General features: G+C 36.3%; 1 protein-coding gene across 3 annotated transcripts in view; it reads left to right on the top strand.

The window, feature by feature from the left end:
• Nucleotides 1-15,807, top strand: part of PKN2 (protein kinase N2) — a 144,782-nt gene that overhangs the window by 42,986 nt on the left and 85,989 nt on the right. For 2 of the 3 annotated variants that reach the window (XM_070367737.1, XM_005888419.3), the window contains exon 2: nt 5,501-5,801. In XM_070367737.1, the coding sequence (XP_070223838.1) occupies nt 5,501-5,801 (301 nt within the window). The remainder of the gene's footprint in view (nt 1-5,500; nt 5,802-15,807) is intronic. The other variant, XM_070367738.1, reaches the window with a different exon arrangement.

The raw sequence follows: 15,807 nt of genomic DNA, 5'->3' as shown, positions 1-15,807 counted from the left end.
TGCCTGAATGGTCTAGTGGGTTTCCCTACTTTATTCTATTTAAGTCTCAGTTTGGCAATAAGGAGTTCATGATCTGAGCCACAGTCAACTCCCTGTCTTGTTTTGCTGACTGTATAGAGCTTCTCCATCTTTGACTGCAAAGAATATAATCAATCTGATTTCAGTATTGACCATCTGGTGATGTCCATGTCTAGAGTCTTCTCTTGTGTTTTTGGAAGAGGGTCTTTGCTATGATCAGCATGGTCTCTTGGCAAAATTCTGTTATTCAGTTCAGTCACTCAGTCATGTCCGACTCTTTGCGACCCCATGAACTGCAGCACGCCAGGCCTTCTGTCTGTCACCAACTCCCAGCGTCCGCCCAAACTCATGTCTATTAAGTCGGTGATGCTATCCAACCATCTCATCCTCTCTCATCCCCTTCTCCTGCCCTCAATCTTTCCCAGCATCAGGGTCTTTTCTAGTGAGTGTGCTCTTTGCATCAGGTGGCTAAAGTATTGGAGTTTTGGCTTCAACATCAGTCCTTCCAATGAACACCCAGGACTGATCTCCTTTAGGATGGACTGGTTGGATCTCCTTGCAGTCCAAGGGACTCAAGAGTCTTCTCCAACACCACAGTTCAAAAGCATCAATTCTTCGGTGCTCAGCTTTCTTCACAGTCCAACTCTCACATCCATACATGACCACTGGAAAAACCATAGCCTTGACTAGACAGACCTTTGTTGATAAGTAATGTCTCTGCTTTTTAATATGCTGAGACATTAGGTTGGTCCCAACTTTCCTTCCAAAGAGTAAGCATCTTTTAATTTCATGGCTACAATCACCATCTGCTATAGTTTATCTTAAGTTATTGATTATATTCTATTTATCTCCTGTTCCTTTCCAAAAGGTATTTGAGCCATGTCACAACAAAAGATGGGAATAAAATATGGTTACTAAAAATCCTTTTAGGAAAGGAAGTAAACATGGTAACTCCATATGGTTTATATCTAATATCAAATTCTAGCCAGTATAGTTGCTGTGATTGAATGTCAATTTTGCCTTTGAGCTTCCTGGACTATGAATTCTCGTTATCACAAAGAGGAAAGCATGACTTCCTTAGCAGTGATAGATTTTCCTGAATTCTGAACGAAGAATATTAAATAATTATATCATAATCAACAAATCATTAAGAAAACAAAACAGAACCACTCTGCCAGGCGTAAACTCTGCTCTCAAATTGTTCACAGTCTTTGGAGTTGTCAGATAAGAAAAGGAATACTTGTTTAAATAAAATCCACATTATCAGAGTACACAGGAGAGAGGCATTTAATCTAAATTCTAAGAGAGGGCATAGGCAGGAAATTCTTTTCCAGGAAAAAAATTATGGTAAACTTTGAGACAAAATTAAAGTTAACTAAGAAAAGAAGGGACTAGGAAGAGATAATTGAAGGAAGAAGGAAAAACAGTACATCCTAAAGGTGCAGCATGCATAGTAGCTAAGCCAGAAGAGATTGTCTTTGGCAGTTAATTTCTGTAATTTGATATGATTGGAATTTAGGGAGCAAATTGAAGTAGGAGTTGAAGTAGCCCAAGGGTAACTGTGTGTGTGTGGGGGCGGGGGGTTGTTTTTGGGTTTTGGTTTGTTTTTCTTTTGTTTTTGCAGGTGATAGTCTTTGTCTGACTCTTCATGACTCCATGGACTGGAGCCCTGCAAGCTCCTTCATCCATGGACTTCTCCAGACAGAAATATTGGAGGCATGGGTTGCCATGCCTTTCCCCAAGGGATCTTCCCAACCCAGGGATCCAACCTAGGCTTCCTACGTTGCAGGCAGATTCTTTACCATTTGAGCTATCCAGGAACCCCCTTTTGTTTTTATTAGCCTTTAAATATTAGTACCACAACTTCCAAACCTGCCACAGAACTCTCTAGGGTGCCTCAGCAAACTCTCAGGAAGCTGCAGTATACTTTAAAATTTTCAAGGCAACACAGTGATACCATTTTTTGCATACCATGTGAGCTAACCAGAGTCTGTAAAACTTCAATATTAAGGTTATTCTACAACCCATATGTACTGGCAGAATAGGAGATGAAGGTGGGGAATGTCCAATCTGATGTCAGGTTTTGAGAAATTCCAAGTTACCCAGTGTGCAGATCTTGTTAATAAGTAACTAGTAATTAAAGAATGAAATAAAAATTAATTTTTCTTTCAATGTGTATTATTTTAAAAAGATACTAAATTATTACAAGTATTGATTAAGTTATTTAGACCTTCAGATCAGATCAGATCAGTCGCTCAGTCGTGTCCGACTCTTTGCGACCCCATGAATCGCAGCACGCCAGGTCTCCCTGTCCATCACCAACTCCTGGAGTTCACTCAGACTCACGTCCGTCGAGTCAGTGATGCCATCCAGCCATCTCATCCTCTGTCTTCCCCTTCTCCTCTTGCCCCCAATCCTCCCCAGCATCAGAGTCTTTACCAATGAGTCAACTCTTCGCATGAGGTGGCCAAAGTACTGGAGTTTCAGCTTTAGCATCATTCCTTCCAAAGAACACCCAGGGCTGATCTCCTTCAGAATGGACTGGTTGGATCTCCTTGCAGTCCAAGGGACTCTCAAGAGTCTTCTCCAACACCACAGTTCAAAAGTATCAATTCTTCGGCGCTCAGCCTTCTTCACAGTCCAACTCTCACATCCATACATGACCACTGGAAAAACCATAGCCTTGACTAGATGGACCTTTGTTGGCAAAGTAATGTCTCTGCTTTTGAATATGCTGTCTAGGTTGGTCATAACTTTCCTTCCAAGGAGTAAGCGTCTTTTAATTTCATGGCTGCAGTCACCATCTGTAGTGATTTTGGAGCCCAGAAAAATAAAGTCTGACACTGTTTCCCCATCTATTTCCCATGAAGTGATGGGACCGGATGCCATGATCTTCGTTTTCTGAATGTTGAGCTTTAAGCCAACTTTTTCACTCTCTTCTTTCACTTTCATCAAGAGGCTTTTGAGTTCCTCTTCACTTTCTGCCATAAGGGTGGTGTCATCTGCATATCTGAGGTTATTGATATTTCTCCTGGCAATCTTGATTCCAGCTTGTGTTTCTCCCAGTCCAGCGTTTCTCATGATGTACTCTGCTTATAAGTTAAATAAACAGGGTGACAATATACAGCCTTGACGTACTCCTTTTCCTATTTGGAACCAGTCTGTTGTTCCATGTCCAGTTCTAACTGTTGCTTCCTGACCTGCATACAAATTTCTCAGGAGGCAGATCAGGTGGTCTGGTATTCCCATCTCTTTCAGGATTTTCCACAATTTATTGTGATCCACACAGTCAAAGGCTTTGGCATAGTCAACAAAGCAGAAATAGATGTTTTTCTGGAACTCTCTTGCTTTTTCCGTAATCCAGCGGATGTTGGCAATTTGATCTCTGGTTCCTCTGCCTTTTCAAAAACCAGCTTGAACATCAGGAAGTTCACGGTTCACATATTGCTGAAGCGTGGCTTGGAGAATTTTGAGCATTACTTTACTAGCGTGTGACTACTTAATAAATGGAATTGTTAGGTATTTCTTTATACCCCTAGTCTATGGGGCATAAAGAAAAAAATTCCTGAGACACTTAAGTTCTGGATTAGTACCTAGTATTAAAGTACAGATTTGTGAAAGCAATTCATGTGGTATTTTCTAAGTCTATAAAGATAGAAGCAAAAATATCAGATATCTAGAGGAATGCAGTTAGCTTAAACTTTTTCATTTAAGAATTGTTTGCCTCAGTTTACTTTACCTAAGCTAGACAACAGAAATTTGGGATTTTCTGTTTTTATAATAATCCTTCGTATTTGATGACCAGTCAAAGGTGGATTTATAAAGTTTGGAAACTGAATAAATAGATGTTAGGACTGACATTCCATTATAAATAGTGATAAACCTAATAGACATTTTAGTCCAGATAGGAGATCACTCTGTTTGTATTTAAGGCCAGTTGGTGTAGATCACCTATTTCAAGAATTTGTAAGAGCTAAATTGTACATACAGATATGAAGTTTTATTTGTTCTCCTTTTTTTTTTTTTTTTTGGTCAGAGTTTCAAAGGAGCTCTTGGCCCTAAAAGGTTAAGAACAAATTTATACATCAACTATATACTTCATTTTTGGGCTTCCCAGGTGGCACCTGTTAAAGAACCCTGCCTACTGATGCAGGAGACTTAAGAGACTCAGGTTCAATCCCTGGGTTGGGAAGATCCCCTGGAAGAAGGCTTGGAAACTCACTCGAGTATTCTTGCCTGGAGAATCTCATGGACCAAGGAAACTTACTGGTGGGCTACGGTCCATAGGGTCTCAGGGAGTTGGGCACAACTGAAGCGACTTGGCACACACATACTTCGTTTTTTGCATAGTATGTCTGTTGGCACCAGGTAAATTCGTACCAAAGCCAAGACAAAATCCTGGTCTTTGCATCTGTTAACACACTATTTTGCAAAATACATGTTTTTCAGAGGTTAAGAATTAGACATAATTCTTGCACCAAGAATTTAAATAGAAATAATTTTATGGGTGTGATGAATTCTCAAAAAATAAAAGAAAATCTTTTAATTACTTAGATCTATGGTTCAAAAGATACATAAAGGGTGAACATCTCTTCTGTGTCTTTCACAAACTTAATTCCTCGTCCCAAAGGTAAAAGTTAACTTAAAAACCAATAGTGTTATAGTATTCGAATTTAAAATAGTGAATGATGTATCAGTACAAATAGCCAGAACATGTTTTCTTGTTTTAAATATGGATTAGATGTGCTTACCTGATTTGATTTTCATTTTAAGATGAACAACTGATACTTTGTATTGTCTTAGCTTCTATCAGTAGGATATGGTTTAGACTTTTTTTTTTAGTACTTATTTTTATGTAATGTCAACCAAATTATCAATTGGGATAGTTAGCCATGAAATATATAGAGTTCTAAAATAGTTTTCCCAAGCCCTAATACTTTTAATTGCTTAACTAAAAAGTGGTCATAAGGATATAATTTTATTTTTGCAAATATTATTTTATTTTTAAGAGATTTCTTATAGAAGATAAAATAGAATTTTATCTTACCTATGGAATTTAATAATAATCTTTACTTATTAAGTGACTATATACTGGGCCAGGAATTATATTTGGAATTTCACATACGATATTTTAAATTACCATGTTACCTCTGAAAACTGCCTAATATTTATATGTTGCAGACAATTAAACTGAGTATTTGAAAGGTTAAATAACTTTCTCAACTTTCACCGTTTAGGTGCTGCTAGAATCTAATTTGGGCTTGTGGAATATCAAACATTCACTGTTTTTACAGCCCAAAGATGCCTTTGTGTGCAGATGTGTTTATTTTAATGTAAATTTGTCAGGTAATGCTATTTAGTGAGTGGGCAGAGATTTTGAAGAATTGCCTTTAGTACAATTTTATTCTTATACTGAATATTTTACTGAGCAAATAACTTTTTCTAAACTCCCACATTTGTATGTTTGTTTTTTTTTCTGTAGGGCGATTCCCGAAGTCTTCCTTTTTCTGAGAATGTGAGTGCTGTTCAAAAATTAGACTTTTCAGATACAATGGTGCAACAGAAATTGGATGATATCAAGGATCGAATTAAGAGAGAAATAAGGAAAGAACTGAAAATCAAAGAAGGAGCTGAAAATCTGAGAAAAGTCACAACAGATAAAAAAAGTTTGGCTTATGTGGACAACATTTTGAAAAAATCAAATAAAAAATTAGAAGAATTACATCACAAGCTACAGGAACTAAATGCACATATTGTTGTATCAGATCCAGAAGATGTTACAGGTATTTTATTTGATGTTTATATAGTGTACTAACAAGAATGTATTATTTTACAAATAGTAAGATTTTTGCCATGTATAGTCTTTAGCCTTAACAAAAGTACAGGGGCTATATTTTCTCCTACAGTTAAGGTCTTATTTATATTTTATTCAGAAGTGCATTGAGTTGATGGATGTGAAGATTAAAATATTTACTTAGAGATGTGTAATTCTGCTGTCTACTCTCTTACTCTCTGTCACTAAGACATTACTTATTTTCCATTATTTGTGTTTTGTATTGGATCAACCACATGCTCTTACCTGATTCATTCTTGTGATCAGCAACACAAGTTTGCCAGATGACTTTTTAAAGTTAAAAATGCACTGTATGACCAAGGGATATTTTTATTTTTTTGCAAATGTCGTTGTTCAAACCTGTGACCTCTGTTCTTTGTGCTCTAAGTGACTGAATTAACAACTTACACTACCAGGCGTTTTGTTTGAAAAAGAAGAAAAACATTTAAAAAGCCAAATATTACTTTTTTTCCTTCGGTATAGAAAATGAAAGGAAAATACAACCTATAAGTCCATCTTAAGAGCATAATTTCTAAACATTAGAATTAACAGATGTTCATGTTGGAAATTTTTCAAATGGTACAGAAAATAAAAATAGAAAAATGACCTCTATCAAGTCTAGGCCCTCTCCCTAAAGGTACTATTGCTTTTTTGTTGTATATCCTTACAGAAAAAAAAAGTCTGTATTTGTATCAGTGTTCATCCATTTATATTTATACATTCTTTCCAAACCTTTTTACTTAACAAATCATATAAGACACATTTGATCTAATAGTTTTGTCTTTGCAAAGAAAATATTTTAAACTAGTAATTTAATGTCTATAATCCTTAGTTTATTTATTTGCAAAGACAAAGAGTGGTATATGTAGAGTGATGTATCTAGCACCATAGAAATTTTAGAAGAACCTGTGTGATTAGCTAAGAAAAAATGATATAAGTAAAATTAAAGTGAAGAAAGTACATAAATTTGATTAAGATCCATAAGTTGCCAATCTTAAATGTTGTACTTCTGATATTCCATGTACTTGATAGAACTTGTTTTAATACATTCCTTTCAACACCTGGGACTTACCTTAGGGGTTTCATTTGGAGATTCAATGTAGAGATTTTAATCATGTAAGAATAATTAAATCTTAAAAGTGAAAGAAATCATAAAGAAACCAGTCTTCTTATTTTAGAACTGAAATAATCCCAAAGATGTAAATTAGTTTGCCCAGAATTACAAAGCTAGCTAAAGAACTCTTCAATCTAGTATTTTTTTATCCACGTATTCAATAATTACATTATAAATGGAAATTTGTATTATGAAATGCTTTTTTTAGCAATATCATATAAACTTGGAAATAGCCTGTTCTGTTGGAACTCTGCCGAGCTCTACATTCTTTGCCCATTACTTCTTTAGGAGAGTTCTAAAATAAGAAACTGTGCTGGAGCTTTAAACTCCATTTAGAGAAAACATTTTGCTAATCACAGAATACCAATGACTACCTTCTAATTGGAATATAAAAGTGTTTTTGCCATACAGAGAATAGCCCATTTGGTTTCCCAAGTCATTTTTAAACAACTAACTTTACTGAAGTGTATAAATTACTTATGATAAAATGCACATATTTTAAGAATATGATTTGATGTGTTTTAACAAATGTCTGTATCCAGGTAACCATCACTACAGCTAGGGATCCTGACCATCACTTCAGTGGTTCTTGTATACATAATAGTCCTGTCGATCTCTGATTCCCATGTTTGGGTTTAGGTAACCACTGGTTTGCCTACTATCACTTTAGATTAGACTTGTCTTTCCTAGAGTTTCATATGAAGAAATGACCTTATAGACCTTCTGTCAGATTTCTTTTCTACCTCAACACTCAATTTGGATATCACTGAATCCTTCCTTGACTTTCTCTGATTCTCTATTCTGCTTTATCCACTCGTTGTATTATGTTGTATTACAATTTATTTCTGCACATTTTGATAGTACTTACTAAACTGTATGATGCTTGAGGACAGGACCATTGTTTTTATTCAGGTATTTTCAAGGTTTATCATAAAAGAGTGGAACATAGTAGGTGTTGTGAATATTATATCTCAAAAAAAAATCCCAGTAAATAAATATATTAGTTTTTATAATTATAATAATACCAAACCATAATTTATCATGGTATTTTATTTAATAACTTGGGGAATAAAACCTTAAATAAAGTTTTATGATAAATATTTCCAGAAACTTTCTTTGCTGTTCATTTGACTTATCAGATAATTACAGGGCAGATGTTCTATGAAACATAACTTTCTAGTGTTACTTCTTAATGCTTAAGTTTGTTGCAATGAACTTGACAAGTTGGTTAAAATTTGAATGTATTAAAAAAAATAGTTCTCTTCACAAATGCCATATGCACACATCTTGGTGATGTTTTTTTGTTTTTTTTTTTTGCTTTTGTTTTCATTTTCTCTTATAACTTGACTGCATTAAAATCAACAATAGCACAGGGGATTAAGGTAGTTAATCATTAATTTTTACATCAGATTGCCATGAAATTTTATGTTTTACATCACATACTAAAGTAGACAAAATCATTTAACTTGATTAGATCTGACATAAAGAGTCAAGGACCTGGTGTTTGCTTTCAGTTCTCTAAAGTATAAGTATGTGCACATATTTACATGCAGAAGTATTTGGCTAATTCCTGTTGACTTGAGGGTATGTGAGCAGAATGAATGATTCAAGGAGACAGGGATAGAATATAAATTTGCATTGTATATATGATTGCCATGTAAGCAGTTAGGAGACCTGCTTTCAACTCACTTCTGCAATAATTAACTCCTTTAGCCATTAGTTTCTAATTTGTAAAATAAGGACATTTATCAGATAAAATTTAAGACTTTAGCCATAAAAGTCTCTGAAATATTGCTTATTATAATGTGAAGATGATCATTTGAGACTGTTAATGTCTAAAATATATGTGTTCGTTTATTCTTGAGTAGTAAAAAGTGAATTTTTTTTTATGTTCTCTTCATGTTTATGATACTATAAGCTTCCTATTCACCTTCCATATATTTATAGGATAGTCTCATGGAGTATTATTATTATTCCCACTTGGAAATGAGGCTGACTGTACTTTGTGAAAACAGTTTTGAATCTCTGTAAAGTGGATTTGTAATCTAGGTCATAGTTGATAACTAAAACTCTTAAATATTTAAGAAAGAACTGATTTTCTGAATCTTTAGAATCTTATATGTTATCCCTAAAGAAGAGGACAAGAATATTTCTCATATTTTATTAGGTATAACTAATAATTTGTATAGTTTAAATCCCTCTGTTTTTACCTTATTTCCTTCTCTTTCCCTCTTCCCATTTCCATTTTCTCTGACCCCAACATGCTTAGATTGATTTTTTGCCATTTGAGGTGGGGAATATTTTCTTTAATATGTAGAATATTCAGAAAGGCAGTATTGATTTAATATAGAACTAATAGTGTTGGAATTTTGTATGTGGTTTTGCTTGTTTGTTTTGGCCAAAGTGCACAGCGTGCATTATCTTAGTTCCCCAACCAGGGATTGAACCCATGGCCCCTGCAGTGGAAGCACAGAGTCCTAACTATCAGACTGCCAGGAAATTCCCTGGAATTTTTTGGAATTAACTTTGGAAACTTCTCAATTTCTGAGCTGTATCTGTATCGAGGGAGCCAACTTAATAACTAAAATGTAGTTTATGAAGTCTTTCTTGAATGAGTACAAGTGAGAATTTAAATTTCTTTTTTATTATTGGCCTATCCACCTAAATGTAGCATAGAAATTATAGTTGACTTTTATGTTTATTAAAAGGTGTAGCTTGATTTATTATGCTATTTCTACATAATCCTTATTTCTGATTGAATTTCTCATTTTGAGGTAAGCATATGTTGAATTAAGTTGTGAACTTCTAAGGAAAGGATTGCCATTAGGTTGGTAACTATAATCATTAATTATCAAGTCACTTTTAATGCCTCTGGATTTATTTTCTTGTCTTTAAAATCATGAAATTAGTTGATTCATAGACATCTAATATGTGAATTCTTGATGATATATTTTTTAAAGTTAATACACAGTAAAACTGATTCTTCCTGGGTCCCTCATTCAGTGAATTTTAATACACAGATAGGTTCATCTAAATACCACCACAATCAGGAAAAAGGGCAGTAGTATCCCTTTGTAGTCACACCCTCTTCCTACTCCATATCCCCTGGCAACCACTGATCTGTCCTCTGTCACTTATAGTTTGCTTTTCAAGAATATCATACAAATGCAGCCATAAAGTTTATAACCTTTTAAGTCTGACTTCTTTCACTCAGCATATTTCTGTTTGAGATTCATCTAGGTTATTGCATTTAGCACCAGTTTATTCTTTTTTACTGCTGAGTAATAGTCCATCATATAGATGTACCACAGTTTATTTATTCATTCTTCCACTGGGAACTTTAGAGTTCTTTTAAATTTTTTGGCAGTTATCAGTAAAGCTGCTATAACTGACCATTAACAGGTTTTTGTTTGAACATGTTTTCGGTCCACCTAGGTAAATACTTAGGTGTGTGATTGCTAAATCATATATTAATATGTTTGATAATACAAGAAACTGCCAAAGTGATTGTATTATTTTTCCAGAGTGGCTATATTATTTTTCATTCTCACCAGCAATATATGAGAGTTCCGATTGTACCACATCCTCTCCAGCACTTGGTATTGTTAATGTATTTTTTTAAGCAGTCTAACTGGTGTGTAGTCATTGACCATATATATTATTATAATTAGGCAGAGGAAAGAAAAAAAATGGCACCATCTTAAGCAGAATTTATGAAAGAATTGTGCATGCTGTAGGTACAGAATGTAGGCCTTTTCTACCAACAGTTAGGCAATAAGCAGTTTTTGAACATTAAGGTGTCATGTAACAGATGAAGGCAGTTATGAAATTTTAATGCCTAAGTCGCTTATTTTAAACAAAAAAAATTACAGCCCACAATCTTGTTTCTTTTTTTCTTAATCTCAAGATCATCAACTAAGTTTTGTTTGTTTCATATCTGTATCACCTAACATCATGCCTGAGAGTAAGCAGGTCCTCATTACCTGTTTGTTGAATAATCAAAATGAGTTATCTTTTAAGTCTATATATTAAAAGCAGTCTTTGAGCTGAAGATTGATCAGACTGCCAAACTCATAGCTTTGTGCTTCTCCCTGATCTTAAGTTGCATTGGATTTGTTGTTAAAAAAGCCCCATTTTCCCATCTCCTATGTGGGTTAGCTAGGGTGTAGTCTAGATGTTTCTGCCACATGCCAGATCAGCCTCAGAGCTCAGAAGGATTTATAGCTACTCAATGGTTCTATCAGAGAAGGCAATGGCACCCCACTCCGGTACTCTTGCCTGGAAAATCCCATGGATGGAGGAGCCTGCTAGGCGGCAGTCCAAGGGGTCGCACAGAGTCGGACACAACTGAGCAACTTCACTTTCACTTTTCACTTTCTTTTTTTTTTTTTTTGACCTGGTGAACAAAGAAACTTTAGTTGCTCAGTCATGTCCAACTCTTTGTGACCCCATGGACTGTAGCCTACCAGGCTCCTCCGTCCATGGGATTTTCCAGGCAAGAGTACTGGAGTGGATTGCCATTTCCTTCTCCATCATTTTTCACTTTCATGCATGGGAAGCCTGGTGGGCTGCTGTCTATGGGGTTGCACAAAGTCGGACATGACTGAAGTGACTTAGCTTAGCAGCAATGGTTCTATCCAGCTTCCCTGGTGGTTTAGCCAGTAAAAAATCCACCTGCAATGTGGGAGACCTGGATTTGATCCCTGGGCTGGGAAGATGCCCTGGAGGAAGGCATAGCAACTATAATATTCTTGACTGGAGAATCCCCATGGACAGAGGAGCCTGGCAGGCTACAGTCCATGGGATAGCAAAGAGTCACACATGACTAAGTGACTAAACACAGCACAGCACAGTGGTTCTATCATTTCATAGACATTTTTTCCATATGTTTTGACTCTAAACTTTAGTCGTCAGTTTTGTTTTCACACTTGGGGCCCAGTTACTGACTTTTATAAATTAGCTCTGGGCCTTCTCAGTACTTCATTCCTTTTTAGTGCTGAATAGTATTCCATTATATGAATATACCATGTTTTCCTTAGTTATTCACCAGTTGATGAGACATCTGGGTTGTTTCCACAGTTGACCTTTTATAGATATTGCTGATACGAACATTCACATACAACTTTTATATAAACTTATCTTTATGAAGGTATTTAACTTTTCTAGAGCATTTTATTTCTTCATGTGGATTTAAGTTACCAGTTGGTGCCATTTCTTCTCAGTCTGAAAGACTTTTAATATTTCTTGTAAGAAAGTTCAGATAGCAATAAATTCCCGCTATCTTTGTTTAACTGGGAATTATTTCGCCTTCATTTTTGAAGGATAGTTTTGCTAGATATAGAATTGTTGGTTAACGGTTTTTCCATCTAGGACTTTGGCTGTGTCATCCCACTTCTGGTGGTCCTTTATCCTTTCATATGAGGAGTCTGATATTCGTAGTTATTGTTCTGTATGTAGTGAGTCTTTTTCCTCTTGCTGCTTTCAAGATTTTCCTCTTTGTTTTCAGTTTTTAATGCTTTGACTATGATGAGCTTTGGTGTGAATTTCTTTTGTATTTATCTTGAGCTTCATAGGTGTGTAGATTAATGGTTTTCATCAAATTACAAAAGTTTCTGGCTTTCATACATTTTCCTTTCCTTTTTCTCTTGCTGGTATTTCTGCTTAATTAAAAAGCATCACTACGAACAAAGCTAGTGGAAGTAATGGAATTCTAGTTGAGCTATTTCAAATCCTGAAAGATGATGCTGTGAGTGCAGCACTCAATATGCCAGCAAATTTGGAAAACTCAGCAGTGGCCACAGGACTGGAAAAAGTCAGTTTTCATTCCAATCCGAAAGAAAGGAAATGCCAAAGAATGCTCAAACTACCGCACAGTTGCAGTCATCTCACACGCTAGTAAAGTAATGCTCAAAATTCTTCAAGCCAGGCTTCAGCAATACGTGAACTGTGAACTTCCAGATGTTCAAGCTCTTTTTAGAAAAGGCAGAGGAACCAGAGATCAAATTGCCAACATCCACTGGATCATGGAAAAAGCAAGAGAGTTCCAGAAAAACATCTATTTCTGCTTTATTGACTATGCCAAAGCCTTTGACTGTGGGGATCACCACAAACTGTGGAAAATTCTTCAAGAGATGGGCATACCAGACCACCTGACCTGCTTCTTGAGAAACCTATATGCAGGTCAGGAAGCAACAGTTAGTACTGGACATGGAACAACAGACTGGTTCCAAATAGGAAAAGGAGTCCATCAAGGCTGTATATTGTCACCCTGCTTATTTAACTTATATACAGAGTACATCATGAAAAACACTTGGCTGGAAGAAGCACAAGCTGGAATCAAGATTGCCGGGAGAACTATCAATAACCTCAGATATGCAGATGACACCACCCTTAGGTAGAAAGTGAAGAGGAACTAAAAAGCCTCTTGATGAAAGTGAAAGAGGAGAGTAAAAATGTTGCCTTAAAGCTTAACATTCAGAAAACGAAGAACATGGCCTCTGGTCCCATCACTTCATGGGAAATAGATGGGGAAACAGTGGAAACAGTGTCAGACTTTATTTTTTTGGGCTCCAAAATCACTGCAGATGGTGATTGCAGCCATGAAATTAAAAGACGCTTACTCCTTGGAAGGAAAGTTATGAGCAACCTAGATAGCATATTCAAAAGCAGAGACATTACTTTGCCAACAAAGGTCCATCTAGTCAAGGCTATGGTTTTTCCAGTGGTCATGTATGGATGTGAGAGTTGGACTATGAAGAAAGCTGAGCACTGAAGAATTGATGCTTTTGAACTGTGGTGTTGGAGAAGATTCTTGAGAGTCCCTTGGACTGCAAGAAGATCCAGCCAGTCCATTCTAAAGGAGATCAGTCCTGGGTGTTCATTGGAAGGAATGATGCTAAAGCTGAAACTCCAATACTTTGGCTATCTCATGCAAAGAGTTGACTCATTGGAAAAGACTGATGCTGGGAGGGATTGAGGGCAGGAGGAGAAGGGGACGACAGAGGATGAGATGGCAGGTAAGGCATCACTGACTCGATGGACATGAGTTTGAGTGAACTCCGGGAGGTGGTGATGGACAGGGAGGCCTGGCGTGCTGCGATTCATGGGGTCCCAAAGAGTTGGACTTGACTGAGCGACTGAACTGTACTGAAAAAGTATAATATTCTTATCTTATTTTTATACTTAAGCTTGGTTTGTTGGGGTTTTTCCCTGTGACAGCATATCATAGTCACAGACAATGATGGGTTAGATGTTATGCTCAAATGCTTTGGGTCAGATAATCTTATACCCTTTGCTGGTAGGAATGCAAAAACAGTACAGTCACTTGGGAAGACAGGTTTGTTTTTGTTTTTTTTTTAATTGGAGTATAGGTGCTGTACACTGCTGTGTCATTTTCTGCTATACAGCAAACTAAATCAGCCATACATATATACTCCTTTTTTTGGATTTCCCTTCTAGTCAGGTCATCTCAGACACCAAGTAGAGTTCCCTGTGATATACAGTAGGTTCTCATTACTTATACATTTTATACATAGTAATGTGTACGTATCAATCCTGATTTCCCAATGCATCGCACTCCCCCACTTCCCGTTGGTATCCATTAATTTTTTTTATACATCTGTCTCTTTGTTTCTGCTTTGCAAATAAGATTCCACACATATGTGTTAACATTATTTTTCTTTCTGACTTACTTCACTCTGTATGACGTCTATGTGTCCATGTACATCTCTGCAAATGACATAATCTTTTCCCTTTAAATGGCCAAGTAATATTCCATTGTATGTATGTACCACATCTTCTTTATCCATTCCTCTGTTGATGGACATTTAGGTTACTTCCATGTCCTGGCTATTGTAAGTAGTGCTTCAGTGAGCATTGGGGTGCATGTACCTTTTTGAATTATAGTTTTCTCTGGGTATATGCCCCGGAGTGGGATTGCTAGATCATGTGGTTCTTCTGTTTTTAGTTTTTGAGGACTTTCCATACTGTTCTCCATAGTGGCTGTATCAGTTTACATTCCTACCAGTAGTGTAAGAGGGTTCCTTTTCTCCGCACTCTCTCCAGCATTTATTGTTTGTAGATTTTTTTAATGATGGCCAGGTATATCACCAGTGTCAGGTGATATACCTCATTGTAGTTTTGATTTCCATTTCTCTAATAATGAATGATGTTGAGCATCTTTTCATGTGTTAGCCATCCGTATCTTTGTCTTCTTTGGAGAAATGTCTAGGTCTTCTGCCCATTTTTTGATTGGGTTGTTTGTTTTTTTGAAATTGACCTGCATGAGCTGCTTGTATATTTTGGAAATCAATCCTCTGTCAGATGCTTTGTTTGCAACTATTTTCTTCCATTCTGAGGGTTATCTTTTTGTCTTATTTATGGTTTTCTTTGCTGTGTTCAAAATTCTCCAAGCCAGGCTTCAACAGTATATGAAATGTGAACTTCCACATGTTCAAGCTCATTTTAGAAAAGGCAGAGGAACCAGAGATCCAATTGCCAACATCCGCTGGATCATTGAAAAAGCAAGAGAGTTCCAGAAAAACATCTATTTCTGCTTTATTGACTATGCCAAAGCCTTTGACTGTGTGGATCACCACAAACTGTGGAAAATTCTTCAAGAGATGGGAATATCAGACCACCTGACCTGCCTCTTGAGAAATCTGAATGCAGGTCAGGAAGCAACAGTTAGTACTGGACATAGAACAACAGACTGGTTCCAAATAGGAAAAGGAGTCCATCAAGGCTGTATATTGTCACCCTGCTTATTTAACTTCTATGCAGAGTACATCATGAGAAACGCTGGGCTAGAAGAAGCACAAGCTGGAATCAAGATTGCAGGAGA

Source organism: Bos mutus, chromosome 3 (genome assembly GCF_027580195.1).
Source record: "Bos mutus isolate GX-2022 chromosome 3, NWIPB_WYAK_1.1, whole genome shotgun sequence".
Lineage (NCBI taxonomy): Eukaryota > Metazoa > Chordata > Mammalia > Artiodactyla > Bovidae > Bos > Bos mutus.
The sequence above is the reverse complement of the archived record's forward strand: the minus strand, read 5'-3'. Positions and strand labels throughout refer to the sequence as shown.